The sequence below is a fragment of the Phyllostomus discolor genome, chromosome 12 (assembly GCF_004126475.2).
Source record: "Phyllostomus discolor isolate MPI-MPIP mPhyDis1 chromosome 12, mPhyDis1.pri.v3, whole genome shotgun sequence".
Lineage (NCBI taxonomy): Eukaryota > Metazoa > Chordata > Mammalia > Chiroptera > Phyllostomidae > Phyllostomus > Phyllostomus discolor.
The window spans coordinates 9,286,980-9,304,636 of NC_040914.2; the positions used below are offsets into that span (position 1 = coordinate 9,286,980).

The 17,657-nt window shown below is 51.9% G+C and overlaps 3 protein-coding genes across 4 annotated transcripts in view; 1 reads left to right on the forward strand and 2 right to left on the reverse strand.

The window, feature by feature from the left end:
• LOC118497666 (carcinoembryonic antigen-related cell adhesion molecule 21-like) overlaps positions 1–17,657 on the reverse strand; it is an 834,765-nt gene that overhangs the window by 605,358 nt on the left and 211,750 nt on the right. The gene's annotated exons all lie outside the window — the stretch shown is intronic.
• LOC118497667 (carcinoembryonic antigen-related cell adhesion molecule 1-like) overlaps positions 1–17,657 on the reverse strand; it is a 746,496-nt gene that overhangs the window by 600,163 nt on the left and 128,676 nt on the right. The window lies entirely within an intron of this gene.
• Positions 4,019–7,918, forward strand: RABAC1 (Rab acceptor 1). 2 transcript variants are annotated; one of them, XM_028530391.2, is made up of 5 exons: positions 4,019–4,276; positions 4,582–4,794; positions 5,071–5,168; positions 6,320–6,421; positions 6,507–6,746. In XM_028530391.2, exons 1-5 carry the CDS (start codon positions 4,221–4,223, stop codon positions 6,593–6,595), a joined length of 558 nt encoding a protein of 185 aa, XP_028386192.1. In that variant the 5' UTR covers positions 4,019–4,220; the 3' UTR covers positions 6,596–6,746. The 2 variants fall into 2 exon arrangements, with proteins under 2 accessions (XP_028386192.1, XP_035868737.1); XM_036012844.1 differs by lacking the exons at positions 6,320–6,421; positions 6,507–6,746 and adding an exon at positions 7,419–7,918 and having other exon boundaries at positions 4,101–4,276.

Genomic DNA, 17,657 nt, shown 5'->3' on the forward strand with positions numbered 1-17,657 from the left:
TCCATCCACCCAGAAAGTTCCCTTGTGGCCCTTTCCAGCTGGCCCCTCTCCAGAGGCAGCCCCTGACCTGACTTCTGTTGTGCCTGTTCTTGCACTTTGTGTAAATGAAACCTTGTGGCATGCTGTCTCCTGTGTCTGACTTCTTGTTCTCAGCTTTGTGTCTGGGAGAGTGACCCATGCTGTTGTACATGTTGGAAGCCCACTCTTTTTCACCGCCATATAGTATTCCACTGTGTGGCTATAACATAATTTGTCCACCTGTTCTCCTGTTGATGGACATTAGAGTTGTTTCCTCTTTAAAAAAAAAAGGTTTTATTTATTTATTTTTAGAGAGAGGGGAAGGGAGGGAGAAAGAGAGGGAGAGAAATATCAATGTGTGGTTGCCTCTCGTGCACCCCCCACTGGGAACCTGGCCCACAACCCAGGCATGTGCCCTGACTGAGAATCAAACCAACAACCCTTTGCTTCACAGTATGGTGCTCAATCCACTGAGCTACACCAGCCAGGGTGGGTTGCTTCCTCTTTGGAGGCTGTTACACTGGTGCTGCTAGGAATAGGAACATTCTAGTAATGATACATTCAGTACACACCTAAGAGCAGGACTGCAGGACATGGGATGGACCGTGTTTAGCTTTAATTAAAACAGCCTGACCTTTTCCAAAGCTCTCGTGTCATTCTGCATTCCCATTGTGCGTGAAAGTTCCAGTTGCTCCACATCCTTGTCAGCACTTGATATTGTCCGTCTTTTGAATTTTGACCATTCTGGTGGGGCAGCTATACCACTTCCCTCAAGGCAGCGTTCCTAACGCAGTCCAAGGATGTGACTCAGGAGGGCCTGGGGCCAGGGTACTAGGAGCTCACGAGTGTGAGTGAGTGTGTGCACATGCCCCCTGCACAAAACAATGGCTGAAGGAGTGCCTGAATGTGTGGGGAAGGGATGGCGTAAGCCTGGACCTTCCTTAGGGAGGCTGCAGAAACTACTTTATTCATCAGATGCAGGGTAAGAAGTGATCCCATAGACAGGAAACCGGAAGCCCAGAGAGGGCAGGGACTTCTCTGAGGTCCCACAGCAGGAATACTCGTATAACCCAGTTCCTGACTGTCTATGCTAAGGTCTTCTTACCCTCCCAGCTCTTCTTCCTCTGGGATCCAATAGACAGGAAGGAGACCTCAGGCTAGAGGGACCATGGGGCCAAGGCCCATCTCCCAGTCTTCTCAGGTGCTTCCTCATCTCCCACCATCCCCCAAATTCAAGGCCCACCTGCCATAGGATAGGCCCCCTCTCTCAAGGGCCCAATCTCCCACTATCCCTTTGTCTCAGGGATCCTCCCATCTGCCACAATAGCGGTCTCTGCCTTAGGGCCCCATCTCCCACAATACCTGGGACAATCTCCCTAAACTCTGGATTCAACGTTGCCCCTGTGCCCCGGCTCAGAGGGCCCCTCCAACAGTGTCCTTGCCTGTGGACCTCACCGTCCATGGCCCATGCTGTTCTATTCCTCTGGGCCTTTGCCCACTATGTCCTCTGCTTGGAACAAGTGCTGGTGGGTTGTAGAGTAAAGTCACTTTGAGTTCATATCAGGAAACCCAACAGCTTACATAACAAAAGTCAAACAAATTTCCCAAGGTTGGCCACAAGAGGAGGCAGGTGCTGGGCCTCTACCCCCAACTCTCTGCTCCCCAATATTCATCTTCCTCTTGGGGGCTCTTTCCCTGGTGACCCTGCTCCCATCACCTTGAACTCGGGTGCTGTTCCCCCACTGATGCTCCAGATAAGTGTGCACTCACCATCCTTCTTTGATTTCCTGAAGCCAGGTAGGAAACATGAACAAGATTCTACTAAAAGCCTGGGGCTGATAAACAGTAAGTAGCCAGTCCCATCTTCAAAGTGTGGCTCATTCAGCTTCAGTTTAGGGGCCTCCTCAGGGGGCCTCCCTGCCTATGGCTCCACTAGCCCCTTCCGCAGAGTTGTGTCCCCCACTTCCTGGGAGGTTCCCTCCAGCAGGCCCCTCCCAGCTCCCCCTGGGTGATAGCAGGGACAGAGGCCCCTCAGGGTACAACTGCTTCCTGCCTTACGAGATCATTCTGCACCCATGCCAGGTAAGTCATGCTGAAAATTTGTATCATATTCCCTGGCTGACGGGCTCTTTATCACCTCAAAACTCAAGCACAAAAGGGATGGGGACCCTGGAAGACAACAGTTGGGGTTAAGAGCTACCTGGATTTCCCACGTGGGAGTTCTCTGTCAGCCCCACCCAGCCTTGAAACATTAGGCCCTCAGTCCATTGAAGGGAACCCAGGCTTCCTGTGACTTTGATACACATTCTTGAGGCTGTTCTGTGTGGTGTTCCCACAACTCACTGGGAGGCAGGGTAGGGGCAAAGACAGAGAAATACACTTGTGGGAACTGAAAAAATAAAGGCCCAGTCTCAGACACTCTTTGGGACATCCAGGGGGCCAGCAGCCCTTCTTAATACATTACTGTTAAATCTGAGAAGGCTGAACTCTAGAAATAATCATAACATTCATTATACTAAAACCACAGGGATTGTATTATAGTTGTGCTTTTTTAATATCAGAGGCCAGCAATCTGAGAAAGTGGCGGGTAAAAACCCGAACATCCACCTCACCCTAAGCTTTCAGAAGCAAGTTTATGTAGGGGACACATGGGAATTTGGGAAGGGGAAATTCCTAGGGTGAGCACAGCCTGCTGTTTCTTTTGGGAGTAAGGGGATGGGGCTCCCCTTGTTCAGGTGTTACCTCTCTGTTCGCATTAGCATTCTTTTCTCACCGCCCCCACACCTGTGGTTTATAGCCAAGGAGGCTGTGTATTCTCTGGTTAGGGAGAAGAGGTATAAACCATTTGCTCTCAAGTGTCCTTCATTAGTGGAGATAAAGTCTTGCAGTTCACCAGCTGGCTGTAAGTTGTTCAAACTGTTGGGCCTTGTTTAATTTTCTTGTCTCACTTGCCCCATTCCACTTGCCCAGGAATTTTCCTAGCTTCTTTCTATCCTGTATCAGTACTATAGTAGCAGTAAGATCCACTGCCATTTATTGGGCAGTTACAAAGTATCAAGACTCAAGCACTTTACATGGACCATGTAACTGAATCACCATAACCCCCTGAGTGTGGTTCTCTCAGGTCCCCCACTGTCCAGATGAAGAGGCTAAGGTTCAGTATGGTGGCAAGGTCAACACAAGCTGGATTTTCACCTCTCACTCCAAAATCCCAGTCCTTTTGGTTACAACAACACCCTTTTTTAAAAAATTCTCAACTCCACCGTGGCTGGTTTGGCTCAGTGGGTTGAGTGCCGGCCTGCAACACCAAATGGTCACAGGCTCGATTCCCAATCAGGGCACATGCCTGGGTTGTGGGCCAGGTCCCCAGTAGGGGGCGCATGAGAGGCAACCACACATTGATGTTTCTCTCTCTTTATGTCTCCCTTCCCCACTCTCTAAAAAAATTCTGGATCCTTTCCCTTTCACAGTGCCCCACCTCCCTATCCATGGGGAGCGGAGTGGGGTGTCCCTAGGTGCCTAGTTCTAGTCCTAACCTATTCATGAGTGGGAGTCCAGGGAAGTTTTGCTCCCCACCTCAGATACCTCTTCTAGCAACCATGGCTGTCTCACTAGTCTCCACTTCTTGAGGATAGAAGGAATAGATTCGAGTGAATTCTCTACAGTCTCGCTATTCGTGGGCCATGCACCGGTAGCATCAGCAGCACCTAGGAACTTGTTAAAAATGCAGATGAATGAGCCCCGTCCCAGATCTGCGGAATCAGTTTTATGAAACCTCCGAACATCATACAATCAGAACACAGGTCTATACGGTCCCTATTGTACCCTCCACGGGAGAGTACATAACACCTGCTTCTACTTTTAGAGCTCCCTTAACGGCGACTCGTGACAATCAACCCTCCCAAAGCCACACTCCCGGCTTCTTGAACTACAACTCCCACAATACCAAGAGGCGCTCGTCGTCACTTTACACGACATTTCCCAAGCTGGTTTGCGAACAAGACCACCATCATGGAGTCCACCCTCCACGACATCATCAGAACTACAACTCCCACAATGCTCAGCGGCAGAACTCCCTTTCCCCAGCGGCCGCCGAACGGCGCCATGTTGGCTCGGCTGGGTGGGGCCCGGCTCCGGAGGGGCTGACGGGGTCTGCGGGACCCAGGCCTCGTAACAGCGGTTCTACCCCTCACGACGCAGCCATGGCAGCCGAGAAGGACCAGCAGGAGGATGCCGGGGCGGAAGGGCTGAGCGCCACGTGAGCAGGCCGGCTGTAGCCCTCCCTGACCGAGACCCAGGACCCCTGGCCCTCTGTCCCTCCCCTCTCGGGTCCCAGAAATCCAGCATCCTGGGCCCCAGCCCCCAAACGCTAGAGTCTCGGCCCCTTGTCTCCTTTTCCAAGACCCTGGAGTCTGACTCTCAGCCCCCTCTCCCCTGGGACCAGGAGTCTTGCACCCTTACCTACCCCGCCCAAGAACCCCGGAGTCTGGCCCTCCCGCAGCCTCCTGTGGGTGGCGGTCCTACCTCCATCCCTGTCTACACTGACCTGGACCCTCCCACCAGGACTCTGCTGCCGAAACTGATCCCATCCGGTGCGGGCCGTGAGTGGCTGGAGCGGCGCCGCGCAACCATCCGGCCCTGGAGCACCTTCGTGGACCAGCGGCGCTTCTCGCGGCCCTGCAACGTGGGCGAGCTTTGCCAGCGCCTCGTACGAAACGTGGAGTACTACCAGAGCAACTATGTGTTCGTGTTCCTGGGCCTCATCCTGTACTGTGTGTGAGTGCCTCTCCGCCCGCCCCCCACCAGGTCGCCCTGGTCCGCCCTGCCCTCAGCGGCCAGCTCCTCCTCTCACTGGCCAAGTCCCATCCCCATGGAATAGCTTTGCCACTCTTTCACCAAAGGTCTAGTCCCTACCTTCCCATCAGCCTGGCGGGTGTGACCAAATGTGACCTGAACTTGCCTGGCCTGCCAACCAACGATGTAGAAGGTCAGGGTGGCCCTGGCTGGGCTTGCCCCCTAGCTGCCTGACCATGCCTCCCTGCCCTCCTCCAGGGTGACATCTCCCATGCTGCTGGTGGCCCTTGCTGTCTTCTTTGGTGCCTGTTACATCCTTTACCTGCGCACGTTGCAGTCCAAGTTTGTGCTCTTTGGTGAGAAATCCCCTGCGCAGATAGATTCCTAGCCCCTCAAATCCTGGTCTCTTGGAACAAAAGCCTTAGACCCCCAAGCCCAACGGTAACCAAACCTAGATCTATACCAGATTGCCCAAACCCTATCCCTTAAAATCTCGGACACATCAGATGCTCCTCACCCAGTCTCAGCTGCCCTAATTGTTATTTTCCAAACTGAGGATGAAATAATCCCAGAACCCACTCCCCACCTACCTCCTGTCCATTAAACCCACTCTCCTCACTCTCCCTAACCTCTCAGCAGAAAACATCAGCTGCAGGCACCCACACTGGACACCAGGTGGCAACCTTACACTGCCTTAGATCTATCCCCATCCCTGTCCTGCTTCCTGGGGTAGGGTCACAAAGATCTTCGGACTTCTCAGAGAGGGAAACTGAGGCCTGTGGCTCCTGTATGCCCAGGCTGGCACCAAGCACTATTGGGAAGAGGGCCCTGAGTCCCCACCCAGGGAATGTCCAAGGTTTGGAGCAGGGATCAGATGAGCAGGTAGCCCTGAGACAGCCCTCCAGGGGCCTGCAGGTTGTGTAAGTGACAGAGACGGGCTGGTGGAGAGCCATGGCAGGCGAGTGCAGGGCTTGAAGGGAGTGCCTGGAGTGCAGCCACCACCTGGCTTCAGCCACTGCCGCCCCAGGGGCCTGCGCACCTGCTCTTCCAGTCTGCTACAAGAAACCAGAATTCAGTATTGTTTCACGAAATCATTCGATTTCTCTGTCAGCCTTAAGTCAAATTCTTGGGGAATTTGTGCAGACTCAAAAAACACAATTGCAGGTCAGACTTGGCCCCTAGGCCCCCAGTTTGGGACTCATGGGTCTACTTGAGAGCAGGTTGTGACAGGAGAGTCCTAGTCTGGCGGGGAGAGGGGCTAGGAGCTTCCTGGAGGAAGTGGGGTTGCAAGCAGGGGGAAGGGCCGAGGAGGGTGTGCTGTATTCTGGATGACAGCTGGGACACTGGAGAAATGGTGGGGCCTGGACTGGAGCACTTTGGCATGAGGAGTTTGGGTGATCCTGAGGCTCCCAGGGCTTGTGACCCCAGACTATTGAGGGGCATCGGGATTACTTGGGAGAGGGGACATGTGTCTGAACAGCTGCCCTAATGCCATCTACTGCCCCAGGCCGAGAGGTGACCCCTGCCCATCAGTATGCTCTGGCTGGGGGCATCTCCTTTCCCTTCTTCTGGCTGGCTGGTGCAGGCTCGGCTGTCTTCTGGGTCCTGGGTGAGTACAGGGTCTGGGTAGCGTGGGAGGGTGGTTTGAGGGCCAGGTGAGGGAGCAAGGCCCTAAACTGTTCATTTTCCTGCAGGAGCCACCCTCGTGGTCATTGGCTCCCACGCTGCCTTCCACCAGCTCGAAGCTGTGGAAGGTGAAGAGCTGCAGATGGAGCCTGTGTGAGGTGTCTGCCAGCCTCCCGTGCCCGCTGCCCTGTCCCTGTTCACCCCTGTTCCGCACAGCTCTGCTGCTCCAGCCAAAGGCCCCCTCCCCACCACAACCCCTGGGAACCAGCTTTGGGAATAAAGCCGTTGTAGTTGTCATTCAGCACATACTCTCCCAGGATATTCTGTGGTTCTGTTTGGGGGCATGCAGAGATGCTGCAGAGGTAGAGACAGAAGGGGGCTTGTGGTGAGGGGAAGACACTAAGCAAGATAAATAATTAAACTGTGATAGCGTGGCCAGTGGTGGTATGTGCCAAGGAGAAGAGAGTTGGGAAGGGAGACCATGCCCGGGGCCCCAGACCACCCCCATGTTTGATGGTTGGCTAGGAGGACTCAGGATACAGCTGGACTCACAGCTGCAATTTATTATGAAAGGAGACAAAGTGTTCTGGCTGGTGTGGCTCAGTGGATCGAGTACTGGCCACAGAAGCACCTTCTTTCTGACCTGGACCAAATTCCAGACTCCCAGAAGGAAAGCAGGTGTTCCACATAAATAGTACCATTTGCACAAATAGTTTAGCCACAGGAACCACTCTTGTCAGGGAATGGGGGGAAACTGTCCTAAAGACCTAAAGATGCCAGTCAAGGGCCAGCTGTGCCAGCAGGCCCCTCAGGACAGCAGTCCCATGTTAACTGCGTAGAGAAATTTCTGGAGATGAGTTACAGTTTAAAAAAGACTTTGAGGTGATGGTGAGTGAAAACCTAAATTGAGTGAGGGAGCAGCTTCAGATCCTCGGGAGGAAGAATGTTCCAGGCAGAGGAAGCAGCGAATGAGCGCCCAGGCCCAGAGATGAGAGCATGCCGGGAGGCCAGGAGTGGCAGTAAGGCCTCTGTGGTCAGAGCTGCCGAGCCAGGGAAAGTGGTAGACTTGCAGGCTTCAGTGTGAGCTTTGGTTTTATTCTGAGCAAAAGACAAATTGCTTTTTGTAGTAATGTGAAGACTGCCATGGAGAAACGCTGACAAAAGAGGAACAGTGAGGTGATGGGCAGGGCCTGAAGGCTGCTTCAGATGGGGCCGATCCGGGCGGGTTCTCTGAGGAGGTGACGTTTCTGTGAGCCCTGATTCACAGGAGGAGCTGCAGGGGGAATGTGATAAGCAGACGCCTGGACTCCGACCTGGCCAGGTGGCTCGGATGAAATGTCCAAACACCGAAAGGCTGGGGGTTTGATTCCTGGTCAGAGCACATACCAAGGTTGGGGGTTCCCCCATTTGGGGTGTGCGGAAGGTAGTTGGTCAATGTTTCTCTCTCACATTGATATTTCCCTCTCTCTAAAATCAAAACCTCACGGTTTATCATTCAGCAAATGTTTATCAAGTACACACTGAATACCTAGTGTCATTTTGGAATCCTGTCACGTATGGTGGCCACCAGCCACATGTGGCTACTGAGCACTTGGCTGGTCCAAATTGAAACATGTTGTGAGAGTAAAATACAACAGATTTCAAAGACATAGTAGGACAAGGGCGTAAAGTGTCTTAATAGCCCTGGCTGGTGTGGCTCGGTGGATTGAGTGCCGGCCTGCAAATTCAAAGGGTCATGGGTTCGATTCCCAGTCAGGGCACATGCCTGGGTTGCAGGCCAGGTTCCCAGTGGGGGGTGTGTGAGAGGCAATCACACACTGATGTTTCTCTCCCCCTCTTTCTCCCTTCCCCTCTGTCTAAAAATAAAAGCTGTTTTTAAAAGTCTCAATAATTTTTAAATATATTTTATTGATTATGCTGTTACAGTTGTCCCATTTCCTACCATTATACTCCTTTGCCCTGCACCCACCTCCCACCAGCATTCCCCTGCTTAGTTCATGTCCATGGGTTGTACATATAAGTTCTTTGGCTTCTACATTTCCCATACTGTTCATAACCTCCCCCTATTTTCTACCTTCCATTTATGCTACTTATTCCCTATACGTTTTTCCCCTTTTGATATTGGTTATGCATTGGAAGGAAAATATGTTAGGAGCCCTGGCTGGCATAGCTCAGTGGATTGAGCGCAGGCTGCGAAGCAAAGTGTCACAGGTTTGATTCCCAGCCAGGGTACATGCCTGGGTTGCAGGCCATAGCCCCCAGCAACCGCACATTGATGTTTCTTTCTATCTCCCTCCTTTCCCTCTCTGGAAATAGATGAATAAAATCTTTAAAAATATATATGTTAGGTAAAATGATTTAAATTGCTCTCTCTTTTGTAATTGACTTCTTACAATTGACTAAGTAGCAAATGTAATGTTACATTTGTGGCTCGTACTCTGTTCCTACTGGACACGCTGGCTAAGATGCTGAGGAAACAGCAGGGCCGCAAACAGATGAGGCCCTGTCCACACAGAGCTCACATTCAGTGGGAAAGCCGAAATCCACAAACCAAACAACCAGCAACAGGAAACTCCCAGAGGGTCTTAAGTGCTGGGAAGCCAGTGAAGTGAGTTCGGGTGAGGCTAGAGAGTAGTTGAGGAAAGGCAGGGCTCACTTACAGCAGTGAGGCCAGGCCTTGCGGGGCAGTGAGGAGGAGACTGCCCCCTGGAGGTCTGGTGGAAGAGTATTCCAGGCAGAAGGACCAGTAAGTTGCAAAGACCTTGGGGCTGGACCTGCTCAATGACAAGGCTGTGTTTAGGAGTGAGGGGACAGCCTTAGAAGACGATGGTGGGAGGGTGTTGGGGGACAGCTCACAAGCCCAGCAAGCCACAGTAAGGTCTTTGAATTTTAGCTTAAGGTCACGTGGAATAATGGGAGGGTTTTGGGCAGGGGAGGGACAGGGTCAGGTATGAACGATGATAATATCCCTTTGGGGTGGTGTGGGGATGGGCTAGAGGGAGTGAGACCAGGGAGCATGAGCCAAGCTGGGGAAGATGAGGCAGGGGCGTGGAATGGAGAGGACAGACACGGAAGGTGGACTCAGGAGGAAGAGGCTTGGGACTTGGTGACTGACTTGCATGGGAGCTGAGTGGGAGGGAGCCGGCAAGGTTGATCCCTAGGTTTCAAGCTTCTGGCAAGACGGCAACATGCAAACACCAGGTGGCCTGGCATCTGCACTGGTCCTTTGACAGTGACTAGGTATGCGCTTCCAGTGGCAGCCACCGGAGGGCGAGAATGTGCTTCCTCCAGACCTTCTCCGAGGAGCAAGCGGGCTTGTACCGGGAGATGAGACCTGGGGTGTCTGAGGCCCTGAGTGAGGCACCTGGATTACTTGGAGACCAGTGTCCCAAGCCCAATTTGGGGGTAACAGAGAGCGTTTTGCTTGTTGGTCCAGATACCAGTGCAGTGCTTCTCAGAGGAGACTGAGTCTTCATACCCACAGTACCCACAGAGTGGGTTGTCACTGCATCCAGTTTAGGCTGCCGGACCTGCAGTGAACGTGATCGAGTGCCTTGCTGGGGTGACTGACTGCAGGTCCCTAATGCTGATGTTGAGCTATTGAGATGCTGAGACCAGAAGATTACATACAGGATTGTCAAGACTTAGGGTCCATCTTCCTACCCATCCCTGCCTGCATGATGTTGAGGTTGAGAGGTTTGTTTGGGGGTAACAGAAACCGGGGGCTTGGTGTCTCATCAAAGAGACAGAGACCAAAAGTCTTGTTGTCAGTTTTGGTGATGGAGGCTGGGGGCTCCAGTTGGCTGACTGGGAGTGACAGATTAGGGATGTGGTTATCAGCTCCATGATTAAAGAGCCCGTGGGCCAGGTTTGGGGTGACAGGGACAAGGGACCCAGTTGTCCAGTGTGGAGTGGCAGAGCCAGGGAGTGCCTGTGCCTCATTTTGGGCATCAGACTGGGCATCTGTTTGTCTTGTTTGGGCTAAGTATCCATTTTCTGGTTCAGGATAATAGAAATTGGGAATCTCCCTGGCTGGTGTGGCTCAGTGGATTGAGCACCAGCCTGCAAACCAAAGGGTCACTGGTTCAATTCCCGATCAAGGCACATGCCTGGGTTGCAGGCCAGGTCCTCAGTAGGGGGGGCACAAGAGGCAACCACACACTGATGTTTCTTTTTTAAAAAATTTATTTATTTTTGGAGAAAGAGAGGGGGAGAAGCATCAATGTGTGGTTGCCTCTTGCATGCCCCGCACTGGGGACTCAGTCACAACCCAGGCATGTGCCCTGACTGGGAACTGAGCCAGTGACCCTTTGGTTTGCAGGCTGGTGCTGAATCCACTGAGCCACACCAGCCAGGGCTACAGCCAGGGTTTTTGTGTGGTTTTTTTTTTTTTTTTTTTTTTTTTTTTTATGTTTTGATGTTTCTCTCCCTCTCTTTCTCCCTCCCTCCCCCACTCTCTAAAAATAAATAAAACCTCCTGGCTGGTGTAGCTCAGTGGATTGAGCATGGGCTGCGAACCAAAGTGTTGCAGGTTCGATTCCCAGTCAGGGCACATGCTTGGGTTACAGGCCACGGCCCCCAGCAACCGCACATTGATGTTTTTCTCTCTTTCTCTTTCTCCCTCCCTTCCCTCTCTATAAATAAATAAATAAATAAATAAATAAGTCTTTTTTTTTTTTTTTAAGAAATAAATTGGGAACCTATTACCAACTTTGAGATGACAGACCAGAGGTCATTTATCTAACTTGGGGTAACAGAGAAGGGAGATTCTTGGTGGCACATCTGGAGTTGGGGGCCCTAGTTTGGAATGACATAGAAAGGCGTCCCCTTGGCTAGAGGCAACCTGATTGGGGCCTGGTTGTTTACTGAGACACCAACACTGTTAGTGGGGATAGAGCCTGGGGGTCCGGTTGCATGACTTGGGACAACAGAGACTGGGGGTCTCACTGCCTAGAGTGAAGTGACAGTGACTGGGAGGATTGTGTTGTTGAGTCTGGGGAATATCTGCTGGTCTAGTTTGTCTTAAAAACACAGTGGGTCTAGTTCTCAAGGCTTAAGTGGCAGATTAGGGACTCTTTGTCAAGGTTGGAGTGATGGGGGCTGGGATTCTAAGGTCTAGTTTGGGGTGACAGACTGGGGGTTTGCTTGTCTAGTTTTGGGTGACCAAGACTGGTATTTCTGGAACTTGTTTAGGGGTATCAGAATTGGAGTCTAGTCTCTTTTGGGGTGACACAATGGTAGCCTAGTTGCTGGGTAAGACACCAAAATTTTATGGTTTGAGATGCCAGACTGAGCATTCAATTACTAGTTTGAAGTACTGTAACAAACTGGGGCTTGGCCCTGGCTGGTGCAGCTCAGTGGATTGAGCCTGCAAACCAAAAGGTCACCAGTTCAATTCCCAGCCAGGGAACATGCCTAGGTTGTAGACCAGGTCCCCAGTAAGGGGTGCATAAGAAGCAACCACACATTGATGTTTCTTCCCCTCTCTGTCTCCCTCCCTTCCCCTCTCTCTAAAAATAAATAAATAAAATCTTTTGAAAAAATAGCTGAGTATTTGCATATAACCTGTGCACATCCTGCCATGTACTCTGATCAGGGGTGTCCAAACTTTTGGCATCTCTGTGCGACACTGAAGAGGAAGAGCTGTCTTGAGCCACATATTAAATACATTGCGACACCTAATCACAGAAAAATCTCATAATGTCTTAAATAAATTTATGATTTTGTGTTGGACTGCATTCACATCCATCCTGGGCTGCATGTGGCCTGTGGGCTGAAGGTTGGACACCTGTGCTCTAAATCAGAGAGAGGGGAGGGAGGAAGAAATTGGGTGTTTCTGAGTCTGTGGGGTAGTGGTCTGGTTATCTTGTTTTGGGTGCTGGAGAGACACAAGGCCAGTTGTCTTGCTTGGGGCTATAGAGACCAAGGGACTGGTTATCTCATTCAGGCTGATGAGTGACACTGGGGTTCAGAGTTTTGGTTTGAGATGAAAGACACTGGGTGGCCCCTGGGCCAGGCTGAGGCAACAGACACCACAGGTCTGTTTCCTGGTTGGGATGACAAACTGACTGGGTCCTACAGCTTGGCATGGAAGCAGAGGACTATGGGATGTCTTTGTCTCGCGTGCAGTGCCAGGAGCTGGCTGTCCAGATGTCTGATTTTCTACATCACATGTGGGGGATGTTGTCTAGATTGGGGTGGCATAGATGAGGGGTTCTGGGGTCCCAGAACCTGGCTTGGGATGACAGAGACTAGGAAGTTGAGTTTGGGGTGACAGAAACTAAGAGCTTAGTTGTCTAATCTGCGATGACAAAGATTAGGGGCCAGTGGTCCAGTTTGAGATGAAGTGACCAGGGTTCCCAGGGTTGGTTTCAGCGGACTTAGAGTGGGAGTTTGCTTGCCTGGTTTGGAGTGAGTGGGACTGGAAGACACTGTGGGTCCAGGTCTCAAGTTCGGGGTGACACATTATGCATAAGTTGCTCGATGTGGAGTGACAGACCTAGAGGTATCATTGTCTCGTTTGGGATAGCAGAGTCTAGGGGTGTGATGTCTAGTATTACAGGTCAGAGGATGGGTGCTGGGCATGTTTGGGGTGACAGGAACTGAGAGTTTGGTTATATCCTCTTATGGGGAAAAATCTGGGGCCCCAAGAACCATTCCGGCTGATGGACTTTGGAGGTCTGGTTGCCTAGTTTTGTGAGACAGAAACTAAGGTCTCTGAGTGTATTTGGGGTGACAGACTAGGGGGCTGGTTGTCTCATATGAGGTGAGAGAGGCCGAGACCCCAAGACCTATTTGGGGTGTCAGAGAATGTGGGTCTGGTGGTCTAGTTTTCTAGGAAAATGATGAATCTCAGAGTGTGTTGGGGTAGCAGAGATTAAGGTCCGGTTGTCTAGTTTTGTGGGACAGGGACTGGCACCCCAGAATGTCCTGGGGGTGGCAGACAGGTTGAGACTGAAGCTCGGTTGTATAGTTGGGTGGGTGACTGGATGCTCAGCGTGCTGACTTGTGGAGACAGTTTGAGCTCTGGCTGTCGAGTGTGGCGTGGCAGAGTTTACCCAGCCTTTGCCGTGTTTGGAGAGACAGGCTGTTGTCTAGATGGTGTGAGGTTTTCTAGTGTGAGTGACAATGACTGGGGCCCTTTTGTCCCGTTTAACGAGATAGGTACAAGACTCAGGTGTGGAGACCAGATGTCCAAGGCCCTGCTTGGGGTGACATAAGTGGGAATACAGTGTCCCAGTTTGAGGTGCCACTGACTGCTTGTCTCCGAGTCCAGGGCCCATTTGTTCGAATAATCATATAGTTTAGATTCAGAAACTGGGGCAAATCCTCTTGCTTAGGATGGTAGAGCTGGGGTTCTCATGATCTCTTTGGGGGTGATGAGGAATGAAGATTGGGGATTCTGGTGGGTTTGAAGGAATTGAGATGGAGGGATCGGCCTGTCTCCTGAGGGTGATAGAAATGAAGGGCGCACTGTTGAGGGCTCAGAGACTGGGGTCCTGGTAGTCTACTTTGGGGTGACAGACTGGCTCAGTTGTCTAGTTTGGGGAGGCACAACCAGGGGTCTCAGTGTGGGACCGCATATGTTTTTGTCCCGAGGGCCCAGTTCTCTGTCGGGGTGGTGTGACTGGGGAAGCGGGGCCTGGATTCACTTGGCAGAGATTAGGGCCCAGGGTCTGGTTTGGGACATTAGGTCAAGAATCCGACTGCATAGTTTCTGGCAGCATGGCGGCCGGGGGTCTGGCTTGGGGCACAGGGACTGCGGGGTTGTGGCTGTGCACCTGGTGGCCGTGAGACCAAGGGTTGCCTTCTTCCGTTTGAGCTGGCGGGAACTGTCATTCCAGTTCCCTAGCCTGTGTGCAGAGCCCGGGAGCCAGTGTTTTCCAAATGCAGCTGCATCTTCGGCAGCTGCCGCCTGAGTTCCTGGGGTGGCTGAGTCAGGGGGTCTCTGCACCCAGCTGTGGGGTCCCTGGATGAATGTGGACTGCTGAGCAGTGTGGCCTAGGGTGGGGAGCCCTGCTGGGGGCTGCTGAAGGTGGAAGTCTGGCATTTGGAACCTGAGGAGTATGGGGTTGCCTGTGACCTGAAGGCCAATGACTCAAGGCTAGGCATCTCCACATGTGAGTGTGGGTGACAGACACTGGGGTGGAGATACCCAGTGTGGGGAGGATTCAGGCTGGGGGCTGAATGCCAAGCTGGGGGGTCTCTAAAGCTGGGACACAACCAACGAGCTGGGGGTTCTTTCTAGGCCTGCAGTGAGGGGCTCAGCTGCCTTTATTGGACCCAACAGGATCCCAAGGTTCAAAATCTAGTTCCGGGGCAAATGGTCATGTTGGCAGAGGCACATTGTTTCAGATGCCAAAAACTGGGGACCCACACACCTACCTTGGGGAGATGGGCTAGATTTCAGATAATGAATTGGGGATGACTCAAGCCCTTCCTGCCAAATTCTGGGCGTTTGCAAGCCTCTGTTCCTGGTTTGGGCAGCCCGAAGCCAGGCTCCAGATCTGCAGCCGTGTGGACTCATGTGTGGGTCGGAGGGGAGGTTCACATGAAAGCAAAGGGACCTGCCAGGCAGTGAGCCTGGGGACTCAGCTACCTGGTTGAGAGTGGTGGTTTGGGGTTCAGTGGTGACCACGTGTGGCAGCCCATATGTTCGTTTTGGAGTCCTCCTTATTACTAGTTTAGGGGGCACTGCATCTGGGTGTCCCACATCCTGGTTTGGGGGTACCTGAGATTGGGAGGCCAGATGCTGAGCCTGTGGGTGACTGGCTGTGGAGTTCAAATGCCTATTTTGAGAGTGACTCACTATGGTTTTATTGACGGTAGGGACCTGAAGGTTAACTTAGGGTTGAGTGAGACTGCGGCCTGCATTCTGATTTGCCGACCAAGGCTGGCGCCCTAAATGCCAAATCAGAGGCAACTTACCCTGGCGACTAGACGGAGGTTCTGAGGCTGGGGGGCTAGAGCCCTAGTTTGCAGAAGCTGAGGCAAGCCACTCAGATGTCTAGTGTAGGGGTGCCTCCTATGGGCTCCTCAAGGTTGGGATGACCAACTGGGAGTCCAAATGTCAGTTTGGGATGGCAGTGACCACCCTCCTAGGTCACCTGTGGTTGACTGTGTCATCAGATGTCCTGTGGAGGGGAGGTGTCATTCTTGTGTATCTATCAGAAGCCTAGTTTGGGGGGCATTTAAGATCGGGGAGTCCTGGCTGGTGTGGCTCAGTGGGTTGAGTACTGGCCTGCGAACCAAAGGGTCACTGGCTTGATTCCCAGTCATGGGATATGTCTGGGTTGCGGGCCAGGTCCCCAGTAGGGAACACACAAGAGGCAACTAATTAATGTTTCTCTCCCTGTCTTTCTTCCTCCTTAAAAAAAAAGCGGTGGGGGAACTCGCTGCCTAGTTTGGAGGTTACTGACAGAGTTCTGATAAATTGTTATATACAATTTGGAGCTCATTAAGCCTCAAAGCCTAGCTGCTAAGGCTTGAAGTGACTGCCACGGGGTTCTTTGTACCTGGTTTGCAGTGATAGAGTTTGGGGTATTGTTGCCTAGTATGGAGGTGTCTGCGGCTGCGGCTGATCACACAGACACCTAGTTAGGGGTGACTGACATGGAGGCTCAGACCTTGGAGAGCCTACATGACTGGATTAGGCGTGGCTTAATTTGGGGGTCTGATACCTAGTTTAGGGTGGACTCACCTCGGGTCTAAAATGCTGAGTTTAGCATTTAACAACTAGCAGGGCTCTGGCGTTTATTTTATTTTAGGGGTGCTGAGACCAGGGAGCTAGCTGCCCTGTTGTGAGGTGTCCCAGTGTTAGCCGTCAGCTGAGGCCGTGGCCATGAAGAAGTTAGAGGTTGCAGCCTGTGGGAGATCCCAAGGCTCACTGAACAGTGATGTGACGCCACGTAAATGCTGCGGGGCTGGATGAGCCTGGGGACCTACTTAACAAATTTCGGGGTGACTGTGAGTCCCTGGTGCTATGATGTGGGAAACTGGACTATGATCCAGAAGCTTGGTCCAGGATTAGAGGCTAATTTGGGGCACCTGACTGTGGGGTCCACATCCCAAGTTTTGGGAGTCCCTGAGTCTAGGGACACAGAGGCTTGGTTTGGGAGGCCATATGGGTTTCCTGCAGCTGGTAACAAATTGGGTTGCTTAGAAGAGCAGAAATATATTCTCTTAGAGTTCTGGAGGCCAGAAGTCCAAAATCAAGGTGACAGCAGGGCCACACTCCCTCCTAGGGGAGGCTCCTTCCTGGGCTCTTCCAGCTTCTGAAGGCTGTGGCATCCCTGCCTCTGTCTTTCTGGTGGCCTTCTCTGTCTTCTCTTCTGTCTCTTATAATCACACTCATCATGGTACTTAGGGCCCACCCACCTAATCCAGGGTGATCTCATCTTGAGATCCTTCACTTCATTACATCTGCCAAGATCCTGCCCAAAAAGTCCAGGGTTAGAACATGGACTTGGTATGGTTACCATCAGCACACTACTGGGGTGCTTAAGACAGGCACCCTAAATTCTGAATTTGAGTCTTTCTGATTTGTGGGGTTCCCAAAATTTGGCTTAGGATCTTGAGGGTTTTGACTGATCTTGAGGGTCAGCTCCTGATGCCTGATTTGGGGAGTTCTTCACTTGATTGGCTCACTTTAGGGGGCAGTAACAGCCTATGAGGCCCTAATGGTTAGTGTGTGTGTAACCAAAGCTTGAGGACCAGAGGCATAGTTGGGACATCATAAAGCTTCAGTGTCATTTATTGAGGAGTTTGTGACTCTTATGGAGGGGGGTGACTAAGTGGGGAAGTTCCAATGTGTATTTTAAGGGCAGTTGATGCTGAGGTTCCAGAAGGTTTGGGGGTGATGGTAGAGACCTAGATGACTCATGTTGGGGTGATTTGCTGGGGGCTGCTGATCTTGGTTTAGTGGAAACTGGGTCTGGAAAAAAATTAAATTAAAAAAGAAAAAGAGCCCTGGCTGGTGTGGCTCAGTGGATTGAGCACTGGCCTGCAGAACAAAAGGTTGCTGGTTCCATTCCCAGTCTGGCATGTGCCTGGCTTGGGGGTCAGGTCCCCAGCTGGGGACTTGTGAGAGGCAACCGATTGCTCTTTCTCTCCCACATCACATTTCTCTCCCTCCCTTTCTCCCTCCTTTCTCCTCTCTCTCTGAAATAAATTAAATCTTTTAAAAGAAAAAAAAAAAAGAGCTCTGACTGGTGTAGCTC

Bases quoted from the DNA above. Each gene is read 5' to 3' on its own strand.
- RABAC1 (XM_028530391.2), top strand. From the start codon at position 4,221: ATGGCAGCCGAGAAGGACCAGCAGGAGGATGCCGGGGCGGAAGGGCTG. The intron at 4,277-4,581 runs GTGAGCAGGCCG...CCCTCCCACCAG, and splicing joins GCGGAAGGGCTGAGCGCCAC to GACTCTGCTGCCGAAACTGA. The intron at 6,422-6,506 runs GTGAGTACAGGG...ATTTTCCTGCAG, and splicing joins GGCTGTCTTCTGGGTCCTGG to GAGCCACCCTCGTGGTCATT.